The sequence below is a fragment of the Thermobia domestica genome, chromosome 18 (assembly GCF_964235325.1).
Source record: "Thermobia domestica chromosome 18, izTheDome1.hap1.1, whole genome shotgun sequence".
NCBI lineage: Eukaryota > Metazoa > Arthropoda > Insecta > Zygentoma > Lepismatidae > Thermobia > Thermobia domestica.
The window spans coordinates 151,185,116-151,197,546 of NC_137471.1; the positions used below are offsets into that span (position 1 = coordinate 151,185,116).

At 35.1% G+C, this 12,431-nt stretch overlaps 1 protein-coding gene across 1 annotated transcript; it reads left to right on the forward strand.

Moving 5' to 3' along the window:
• Positions 1–832: 832 nt before the first annotated feature.
• LOC145674789 (uncharacterized) lies at positions 833–12,137 on the forward strand. Its single transcript, XM_081745003.1, has 2 exons — positions 833–1,376; positions 8,775–12,137. Exons 1-2 carry the CDS (start codon positions 1,012–1,014, stop codon positions 9,322–9,324), a joined length of 915 nt encoding a protein of 304 aa, XP_081601129.1. The 5' UTR covers positions 833–1,011; the 3' UTR covers positions 9,325–12,137.
• Positions 12,138–12,431: the final 294 nt, after the last annotated feature.

Below are 12,431 nucleotides of genomic sequence, written 5' to 3' on the forward strand. Positions count from 1 at the left end.
TTTTTTAATATGAAATTATTTTTTTTCTGAATTTCACTGGAGCTATAAGAAATCAACTGTCAGGCTTCCCACTTTAAATTTTAATAGCTCTCCTACCGCCCCCAATGTAACATTGGGTTTATTTCTTTCTAATAAATTTTTCAAAATATGGTAGAAATACTGGATTTTTAAATTACGAAACCATGTTAAATAATGAAAGGTTAGATATCAGAGAAAGTTATCTTTACCTACCATCTTAATTAGGGGCGGATCTAAGTCTCCTTCGGAGGCGGTTAGATTATTTGCAGCACATCCGAAAATGATCTCAATGCAAATTTGTTACTGAAGGTACTGTCAATCGATCGATCACATGGTCCAAATTGGTAGCAATTTCGAAGACGTCTTATCTCAAAACTACACAACAGAACTTGCTTTAAACAATGAAAGCGCAGTTGCCAAAGTATAACTTTGGTTCACAAAGATGAACTTCGAGGTTTTGTTAACAGATGAAGTAGGAATTCCTTACACTCTAATGCTACGAAGTTCTCAGTGTTCCTTTGTATATACAACACTGAGGTTAGTTTATTCGCAAATTATTGCCAAATTAATATGGAGGGTGTATGTACTTTTTTCTTTTTTTTTTTTTTTTTTTTTTGCAGTCCCTTAAAATGTTCTGAAAATAACTTCCATAACTTTTGAAATTGTGTTTGCCTTAACTTGAACATATGCGTGAAGTGGTTTATTATGAACAGGGCAAAAACAACTGTAATAGATTAATTACAAGTAATCCGGTTAGAAACACTGTTGTTTGTATTTTAGTTCCAAAACCGGCCGCCCGCACTCGTTCGTTGGTCAGGTTATACAAAAAATCAATTGTCGTGAGAGCAAATGTGGCTGATGAAGAAGAAGAAGATTGGAAATATAAAGTTGCTTTTTTGAGGGTACTTGTAAATCATTTCATTAATACTGGCAACGTAAAATATAAGAGGAGTATAAGAACAGTGTTAAATTCTTATTATAATTCAATTCACAATGGCTGGTAAGGCGTCTGTTAAGTTGGAATTGATGTGCAAAGAAGAAATTGCTTATGACTTACCTCATGATGATCCGCTCGAAGGGAGAGGGTGGACATACGAACTAATGAATGACAACAAAGAGTTAATATTATCTACAACGAAAGGAGAGGTATCAGTGGACAAGGATACAGCTATGTGCTCTTTGGATGTGAAACTAAACGTTGATAGGGTGAAACCAGAATTAGCACTAGAAAAAGATCCTGCATTTGAAAGTAATATAGAAACGCTAAGAAAAATTGTAGTTCAGGAGACTTGCGCGTCGTATTCTAATGAGTCCCAACAATTAACAACTAAAAGTTTAAATTCAGTTCGGCCAGAAAGGTAATGTTCAATTTTTCATTAACTAATTGTCTCAGATTGATAATGCGGTTACATGGTTTCGGAAATTTTGTTGGTTAAAAGCAATACTTCACGAGAAATATTTAGGTATGGGAGATATCATGAACGTAAGTTAGTAGCCTACAATTTGGAAATGACATGGCACACATAGACTAGCTGTATACCAAATAAAAATAATAATAAGATTGATACCATCCATGCATTTCTTATCAAGTTCATATCTTGACAAAATAATTATTACTTTATTATTGGTTACACATTTCTCACTAATTGTATCACATATTTAAAATATGGGTTCTCGATGATATTGTTTTATTTATATAGAAACTTATTTAAAATAACAAATAAGGAGAATGGTAATTATCCTAAAATTTTACAAATGTAAAGCTGTAATGTATTATATTTGAACAAAAACTATGGACGTTTGTGATTTTATTTAGGATTTAGCTCAAAAGGGTCTAGCCTCATTTTTCCGGCGGGCTTCGAAAGACATAAGTAAAATACGAGATAAAAAATATTTTAACCAACAATGGATGTTCATTATTTGTAGAGGTCCATACATTAATCCATTTCATAGGTGCACTCATTTTTTCAAGGAAGTCGACTTTTTACATTCCCAGGAATCTTTTTTAGGGTATGGACCTGCATTTCTCAATATGGGATCACTTTAGGGGCTTGGTGAATGTACATGATATATGAATTATTGTAAAAACAACGCTAACCAGCATGTGCTAGATGGCCGGTAAAATAATAATGCTATGCAGGTTAGGGCATTACGCAGAATGTGGGTAAACAAGGTTAGCGAAACATTCTGTATTTAGGATGACTTACATGTTTTACGTGTTGAATGTGTTCTTGTACGTTCCTAAGTATTTTATAGGTAACATCCTGAAATGCTTTCTTTGCTTGTATATTTGTGTTCCAAAGTAACACAATATATTATGGACGTAACTTCTTAATTATATTGATCCCTTCATTCCCAAACATTTTCATAGTTCCGTCTTATGATTTGCCACACTAAATTTTGATACTTCATTTCGCTTACATTGGTTACTAGCTACCTTGACAAAGGGTTACTTTGAACGACGGGCATTACTTTGCACAAAATATGAAGAGACTTTCTCAGTCCTCCGTCGGTAAAACCATGAATTGTATACACGAAGTTTCAACTACCCCCTACGATAGAACATGTAACTTTATTTTGGTGTTAATGTTGAGGGTCAGCATCAGTTCTAATTACTGGGAGGGTTTGTGGTTGTAGTGGTATGGAAAGCAGTCACTGTAAAGACCGCCAAATTTTAGAAGAATTTCCGTCAATGTTAAGTCAGTTTCGTTATATTATACAACGTAACTTGCATTTTGAACATTTTAATATAAATAAATGAGTTAAACGGCGGTTAAGCCCTACGGAGCGCCATTCTGTATGTAATTAGTTGACAACACAGGTTGTAAGTCATTCATAAAAAATACAGATTAATGAATTGGATCATAAAACCAACGGTACTGACAATCTCTTACAGTTGAAGCTTGCAGGGTTTCTGACGATTCCAATGAATCGCTTCTACCCTAAGACCTTACATACCACCCTACTTGCATGCCTTCGGCATTTAAATCATGACAAATCAGGGTTAATTTCCGAACCCCTGTTGGGCTCTCAACATTCAGGCCTTGAGGAGGCATTTTAAGAAAATAAATATAATGAAAAGGACGACAAGAAATACACCCTGGTAGGAGATTTAATGCTACAGCCCCACATTTCAATTGATCAATTTTTTAATCATTAGTATTACTTCAGGCCCGCTCGTACCTACCAAATTGGTTGGTTTACAAATGTAACCTTTTATAGAGCGCTAGCTAATACTTACGTGTGGCTTACAAGCAATTGCACTTATCCTTGTCGAGAATAAAGTCACATCCGAGAGCATTTGTCACAATAGTGAAACACAAGATAACAGTAATTATAACTTGTTCATTAAACATTATTGCTGTTCAGGGCCTACTCGTACGTAGCAATCTTAATTTGTTCTCATAACATAAACCTTAATTTTACCATATACTGCCTAACTGTCGTAGGCACTCCGTACTATGGATACATCATAGTATCCGGTGTTTATCGTAGTAAAGGGTACCGTGGAATCGTAAACGGGCTTCCCTTTTTCTTTTTCTCGAGACCGGTTTATGATTCCCGGCACAAGAATACAAGAGTTATTTTCGAACTTCAAAAAGAATAACATTTAATTTACTTTCTCTAAATCCAAATCAAAACTCTAATTATTTTCTATAAATCCAAATCAAAACTAGTTATTATACCAAAATCTAAAATCCGAACATCAATTTTTTTACTATTATACTTTTCTCTAATTATGCCAAACATTAAAAGTTAGAACAAAATTTTGAAATTTTAGTCAATTGCCGAATCTGCACGTTAGCTGGGACCCAACCAGGCGTTGCACTGGTTTCATCACTTTAGTTTTATAACGAAAGTAGGGATGTCCCTAAGGGATGAACTATCTTTTAACTTTCAACTCTTCTTAACTTATAATATCGCTTTCTCTGAAGTCAATTAATTTCAGGTATCATTAGCCACATTGAATGCACATTGACTTTACATAGTAGACTGTATATATATATCGAACGACGAACAAATCAACGAACAACTTTATCAAATTCAAGGTTATTGTCAATTACTTTCAATATTATACTAAATTGTGTTAAACTTACAGTATTTTGACGGCGACTTAATCTTACATTACAAATTTCGCATATTTTCTCATTATACAATCACAACATCGGATGAAAAAATTCACTATCTGAAGAGCACATTTTTTTAATTACCCAAAATTTTAACTTTATGATTAATTGTAGTTATTACTAGTACTTCTCTAATTATGTTCGTAATTATATCTAATTGCCTAACATGTCTCTAAATGCTTGATTGTGTGGGGACAGTTAATGTTAATATAAACATAAAGGAGAATGATAAAAAACTCAAGCAAAATTTAATAATAAAATTTTATTATGAAGTATGGTTCCCAAAACTGCAAAACCTGAAAAAAAAGTACAAAACTTAAACATCCTAATAAGAATTCGATACTGAAAGTCCGCATCCAAAACGCGATAGCCATACTTTTCAAAAGTGGTGCGGTATTCTTACAATTTCAAAGTCGAAATGGATTTGCAGCACTAAAATGCAACTTACGTTAGACGTACACTGTTACAAAGACAAATTTGAATTTGTTAATTCGCGCAAAACCATTTACCTGCGACACAAAACCGACAACACTGTAACTTCGTTATCACACAAAATCATCAATTGAACTCTCAAGCCCTTCCTGGCTTTTTCGAGAGGGCGGATACGCGCAACCTGAACGCTACCGCTTATCATGTGTGAAACATCGGTATCGCTTGCCGGCAAAAAAATTACATTAGAAACAATTGTCTACAGGTACGCGCAACGATTCTTCTTTTTCGCTATCTCTACACCGCATATTTCCTTTTCCCGACTGTAATCGACTTTCTGGTTTATTTGGCACATATCTTTCACAACTTGTGCCGTCGCGAATTCAAAAGTATTTACGGTTTCTTTTCCGCGTTGCACTCTTTTATTTTGTTGGTTTGCGTACACTCGAACTGTGCCGTTCGCTTTTATTCATAGAACACAGTGAGACCTTTCTTTCATTCCGCTACACTATTTTTAAACTCAGCAGTTACTGAATCAACATGATTGGCCGCGTTAACTAATTCAGAGCGTACTTCGGTTAAGGAGTTATTGGCTACTTTGATATTATTACGTAAGCTCTCTGCTTTGGCATTCAATTCGCTTTTTCCTACGCTCCCAAATCGTTTCTGTTACAGGCTGCTGAATTTCACCTACTGATTCATGTATTTTTTGTCCTATAGGTCCAATATTCATTACCATTTTTGAGCAATGATTTCTAATTGTTTCTCTAATTCTTCTGTCTTGAAATTGTTCTGAAACACTAGCCTCCATATTGATATGAATTAAGAGCAACTAATTCAAAGTACAAAAATATAAATGTCTGAGTTTAATGAAACACTTAAAACATGAAAGACGAAGAATTTTGATATTACGACCATTAACAACCAATCCTTCTTTTCACAACTCAGGTTTCATTTCGCAAAGTGGTTCAATATAAAATTAACACAGATATAAACTAGTACCATATATAAAATATTTTCTATTACTATTCTATTTGGCATTGATTCCATTTTGTACTAATACACAATAACACACTCAGCAAGGCCATGTGATAATATTTGAAAAACAGTATCACGTGACAGTTTCTACACAATAACTCTGTCTTCATCAGATTTCCACTCCTGGCTGCTGGGAGTTGGTCATCACTTATATATACTGTCCGGAGATCAATTTTAATTAGGTTACACCCCTTCTTTAAAAAGTAACACTTTTCTGGCTTTCGCTTTCACTTTTTAGCTGCACACGTGTCCAATTAAAGGTTTACTTTTTTCCGCTGCATGCGTCCTTTGCTCTAATTATCCGTATTTTCCTTGTTATTCTGTTTCTCTTTCTTCTTCCTTTTTATTCCTTTTCTTTAAGCAGAATCTTCTTCCATTCCTTATTTATCGAGAATCCTGCATTCCAGTTCATCACCTTGCCTCCTGCTTTCATAATCTCTCTGGCTTCCTTCCATTTTCTCACCAAAGTTCTGTTCTCTACTTCTATGACCTCTGCTCCTTCTCACAATATCCTATGGTTTGTTTCTTTCTGATGCTTGTAAATCGCATTGTTGTCCATTTTCAATCTTACATCATCCTGGTGCTGTTTAATCATTTTTTTGCTTTCTTTTTTGTTTCCCCTATGTAAATTTTTTTACACTCCTCGCATCCTACTCTATATATTACTCCCCCTTGATCTTTGTTCTCTATTGCTTTTCTCTTTTTTCTTCTGACTAGTTCAATTATTCTGCTTCCTCCTTTTTCTGTACGTTCTAATTCTTGCTTTTCGAAACATTCTCTATATGTTCTCTGTTTGTTTGCACAGTTATTGTGTTGAAACTGTCACGTGATACTGTGTTTTTACTTATTATCAGATAGCCTTGCTCAGCGTGCTATTGTGTATTAGTATTAAAACATTTACTTTTATTCATAAATGCACATGAAGGTGCATAGTGTAAAACATGTATGTATGTGTGTATACTCAATCAGCTGTTTGCTATCCACTCACATCTACATAGAATTAAAAATCAACAAGAAAAATTTTATGAGCTACAGTAATCTCTCTGTCCCTCTCAAGGTCAAAACATATTTACTTAACTTACATGGAAAATCTACATTACTTACTTCTTGTTTTTGTCTATCCCTCTGCTTTATTTTTAATTAATTGTGTTCGCCGTGGATCTGATGGAAATTGATTGTCGACACTTGGCTAATCAGATTGAAAACTCAACACGTTATCTGTATAACTAGTGGTATTTTAAAAGCAGTTGTAGGAAGATTGCTATAATTTAATCCGGAAAACGGTCGCCATGTGGTTGAAATCGTGTTTTTTGGTAGTTGTTAGATTCTTGTAAATATAATTGTAACCTTCATATTGATTTTCGTCTTTTTCCCAAGATTTGTCACTTGTTTATTGCATTTATGCCAGCTTTGCTACGTCAGTGGGACGTAATATTGAGGTCTCAAATATTCAGTAATAATAATAATAATAATAATAGTATAGGTAACAAATTCCGTATTAGGACACATTGTATTAAAGCCTGTAATATAACCGGTAGCGTAAGCCATAAGTTACAAAATAGTCGGGATTGGAGAGAAGTGTCAGGACCAACAGCACATACCCTCTCGATACGTTCCTACAACTAGCTACATGTTATAACGGAAGGTTTCCCTACAACTAACTAAATGTTATAAAGGAAAGTTAAATGTTATAACGGAAAGTTTCGAGGTAATTTTCGTGTAGAAAGTAGGGATTCTGAACTCACAAGAGCCGTAATTTAATTTGTTTTTAAGTAATGATTATGCTGGCTAAGCTACAGAATATGTCGAAGGGGTTTCGGGAAAGGGGTTCCGTACGGTCATGAGACACCTCTACAGGTACTCAAATTTAAACGAAAGATTTCCGAAAATATTTCGTGTAGAATATATTCTACTGTACGTTTTTAGGAAAATAACTGTAAAAAAATCAACTGAATATAATTGAAAACTAAAGCTTGTAATAAACTAACTTGTGAAGTTTCCAGATGTAATTATAAAAGCTTTGCTACAAAAATATTTACACAGACGATAATTCAGTGAGCACTGAAATACAAACCAACAAAATGATGTATAAGATACAGTCTACAGAGCAATTGTTGCTTAAAGAGTGGCATACACTATTTCTAGAATCGAGATAAGATGAGAAATGTTTACGATAGTTTTGGTCTCGTCTCGATTCTCATCTCCAAAGCATGACTATAGTGTGAGTTAACCTTGTCCCGTCTCGAATTAAAATGTTTCATCCCGATTTTGTTTGGTTTGTTTTAGAATCGAGATGAGAAATTCGTCGTTTCATGGGCAACATTACACAAAATCGGAATATTTTTTTGCCTAATATCACGTTTCTGCTTGTAATGGTACTACCTGAGCGATAATAAGTTTATAATTTTAAAATATTTTTCGAGATTATTGTTATTATTATTAGTAATATTTCTGAAAATTTGATAGTTGAAGTGCTGAAACAAACGAGTATTCAAATTTTTGAATGTAATGAAGCGTGTGTTATAGCCGATCAATTTCCATCAAAATTCCTAAAGTTAAAAAAAAAAAAATGCTTGACGTGTATTCGACCGAAGAACCTCGAGATTTCTGATCAAGCCCCTAGACCACTGAACCACGATCACAACGGGGTAAATGATTCGTCTTTAATCTTGTCACTCTAAGTTTCTCTGCTTCAGATTGGAAAATTGTATGTAATTTTTTAATTCGCTTCAAAACGCCTTTTGTGTTCCTCTTATGATGGTATAAGTGAATGATCTTCGGTACAGTTTCTTTTAATACGTTGAGTTGTTCTTAAACCTTTGGATCGCAAGTTGTTTTTTTCTCCAGACGAAACTACAGATAAGACAGATTTAATTCTGATACTGTGCATTTGTGTCAAGGCAGCCGACAATACCTGGTCATAGACTTATATCCGCCACGATATAAATGATAGTTTAACTTCATATAGTGATACAAACTACAGCAACTTATTTTGAGACAATAGTGATATGGTACTCCGTTTCATATTTCTACAATATTTAATGTAATAAAACATGTAATATAGCGTAACTTTATCATGTAATATGGTGAATGATTACATGTTTTCTTGCTACTTAATCATTATCTCCATTTACATTTCACTGTTTGTTGAATTTGTTACAGGTGCGATAACATCTTTGCTTTCCACGCAGAAGGGAATGCATTTACTACATTAAATGAAGCCATTTCTCATTCTTATGAGGAAACAGATACTTCGACGCAGTTTGGCAAAGAATTTCATCGATCACGTTTGACAAAAAATATGGTGACACAGGAAAGTGAAAAGCTTAATACGTCCCAAAATAGTGATAAACGCTCTGGTCAAAGTTTAACTATGTCAAGTGGTGAGTTAGTGCATTCAGGTGAAAAATCTCACATATGTGGAGTATGTGGAAAGAAATTAAGAGTACGTTCAATTTTGGCTAGACACATGTTAATCCACACAGGAGAAAAACCTCAGATGTGCCAAGAGTGTGGTAAGGCATTTAATCAAAGTTCAAGTTTGGCTAGACACATGTCAATCCACACAGGAGAAAAACCTCACACGTGCCAAGAGTGTAGTAAGGCATTTAGTAGTCGTTCAAATTTGGCTAGACACATGTCAATCCACACAGGAGAAAAACCTCATACGTTCCAAGAGTGCGGTGAGCATTTAATCAACGTTCGTCTTTAGCAACACACATGTTAATCCACTCAGGAGAAAAACCTCACACGTGCCAAAAGTGTGGTAAGGCATTTACTCATCCTTCAAATTTGCTTACACACATGTTAATCCACACAGGTGAAAAAGTTTACACATGCCAACACTGTCGTAAGGCATTTAATAATCGTTCAAATTTGGTTACACACATGTCAATCCACACAGGAGAAAAACCTCACACGTGCCAAGAGTGTAGTAAGGCATTTAGTACTCGTTCAAATTTGGCTAGACACATGTCAATCCACACAGGAGAAAAACCTCATACGTGCCAAGAGTGCGGTAGAGCATTTACTCAACGTTCAGCTTTGGCTAGACACATGTTAATCCACACAGGAGAAAAAGTTTACACATGCCAACAGTGTGGTAAGGCATATAATCGACGTTCGAATTTAGCTAAACACATGTTGATCCACACAGGAGAAAAACCTCACACGTGCCAAGAGTGTGGTAAAGCATTTAATCAACGTTCGTCTTTAGCAACACATGTTAATCCACACAGGAGAAAAACCTCACACGTGCCAAAAGTGTGGTAAGGCATTTACTTATCCTGCAAGTTTGGTTGCACACGTGTTAACCCACACAGGAGAAAAAGTTTACACATGCCAACACTGTCGCAAGGCATTTAATAATCGTTCAAATTTTGTTACACATATGTTAATCCACACAGGAGAAAAAGTTTACACATGCAAACAGTGTGGTAAGGCATATAATCGACGTTCAAATTTGGCTAAACACGTGTTAATTCACACAGGAGAAAGATCTCACATGTACTAAGAGTGTGGTGGGGCATTTAATTAACGTTGGACTTTGGCAACACACATGTTAGTCCACACAGGAGAAAAAGTTTACACATGCCAAAAGTGTGGTAAGGCATTTACTCTTCGTTCAAATTTGGTTACACACATGTTAATCCACACAAGAGAAAAAGTATACACATGCCAACACTGTGGTAAGGCAATTAATCGACGTTCAAATTTGGCTAGACACATGTTAATCCACACAGGAGATAAACCTCACACCTTCCAAAAGTGAGATAAGGTCTTTTATCAACGTTCGAGTTTAGGTGCACACATGTTAGTCCACACACAGGAAACTTACAAGCGCCAAGCGTGTGGTTAGCATTTAGACTACCTTCAAGTTTGGCTTTATTTATTTAATTCACATAGGAGAAAAAGATTACACATGCCAGGAGTGTGCTAAGGCATTTAATCGAGGTTCCAGTTTAGCATCACACATGTTAAACCACACACGTGCTAAGAGTGAAGTAAAAAATTTAATCAACCTTCAAGTTTGGCTACACACATGTTAATCCACACAGGAACAAAATATCACACGTGCTACGAGTGTGGTAGCGAATTTAAATATCGTTTAAACTTGGTTACATGCATGTTATTCCATACAGGAAAAAGAGGTCACGTTTGCTAAGAGTGTGGTTTGAGTTTCATCGAAGTTCAACTCTGGCTACACATGTTAATAAGCATTAGTATGCCGTGAGTGTAGTATGTCATTTGATATACGTTGAAGTTTGGTAGAGACATGTTAATCCACACAGGAGTAAAACATCACACATATGAAGAGTGTGATTAGGCATTTAATCTACGTTCAAAATTGGCTACACACATGTGAATCCACACAGTAGCAACATCTCACCTTGCTGAAATCCTAGAATAGAATTTATTCAAAGTTCGTACGTGCTGAGCCACACAGAATCAAAACCTCACACGTGAGAGGTGTGGAATACGATAAAGTCTACGTTCAAACCTTGAAATGCAGTTTCAAACATGTTTCCCTCACCACTAAACAGCCATATTTACTGCACAGTCTGTAAAATTGTTTGTATCACTTTGTACATTTTTGTAGTATAGTTAAAAGGTGGTTTTCTGTTCACTGCACTTTTTAGCAGCATTCTACTGTACATCACCACATTAAACGCAGAATATAAAACATCTGATTTGGCACACTTCTCTAGCGCGGGATTACGTTGTCCAAGTCACTCTCACTCTTTTCTTGCCATCTGAGTTGAATATTGTAAATTATTTTAATTGAGTGTTCTCTACCAATAAATGATAACGACATTTCACTGCATCTCCAACTGTCAAACGCAGACTCTAGCCATAGCCTCACTACTGGGTTCACAATGGAAATTATAAAGCATAGAGATAGCACAAATATTTTACCCGAAGCAGAAGCTCGAACTTTAACTTTTCTGCGGTTTAATGCCGTCTTTTTTATTTTATGCGTAGACGATCCTAAGTATATACAAAGGTTAGTTACTGACAAACTTAACATACAGATTTACAGTGTGGATAGCTTCATTATTCAAAATCTATAAAAAAAAATTGTTGACCCTCTAACCAAAAGTTTTCCACATACCTTTCATTGTCCGATTACCTAGTCCCACTCTGGAGCTATACCAATGCATAACTTGTCCATATTACAGTAATATATCGAAAAAGAAAATCTCACCGATATCAAGAAACGCTTCCAAACTCAGCACCATTTATTCATGCAATATATACTACCTCACTTTAGACCGCACACCAAATCGCTATCAGCATACTCCTTGTCCCTAAGGTATACGCTCTGTCAGTACACTTTACATCGTGAGATTAATTGTTCTTAACCGTATAGTGGTAAAGTGAAAAAAAAAAATTATGAATGATAACATTTTGCCTCCTGCACCCAAAAAAATTTTTGTCTGATAAGATGTGAACTAGGATTTAAATTTGTATTATATTCAAATTATTAAATACAAACACCAGACAGTGGATACGCTTCAAGCAAAACTGTACATTTTTATTGAGGCCATACCTTTCTTGTTAAAATTAAGTTCGATAATTATGTGACTATTTTATTGCTTAAATAACGGTACTGAAAATAAAATATTTATTAAGTAGAAAGAAGTAAGCCAGAATTTCTCCTAATAGCGGTATATTCACGTTTCAATTCTGCAGCAGTCTCCACACATCATTTTTGCGTGACTTAGGCAAATCCACTTACAGTACTTTTGGCAAAATATCTGGCCTTACTGTGTTTATACATGTAACGTCCTCGCTTTCCTACATGAGAAGGTATGGAAG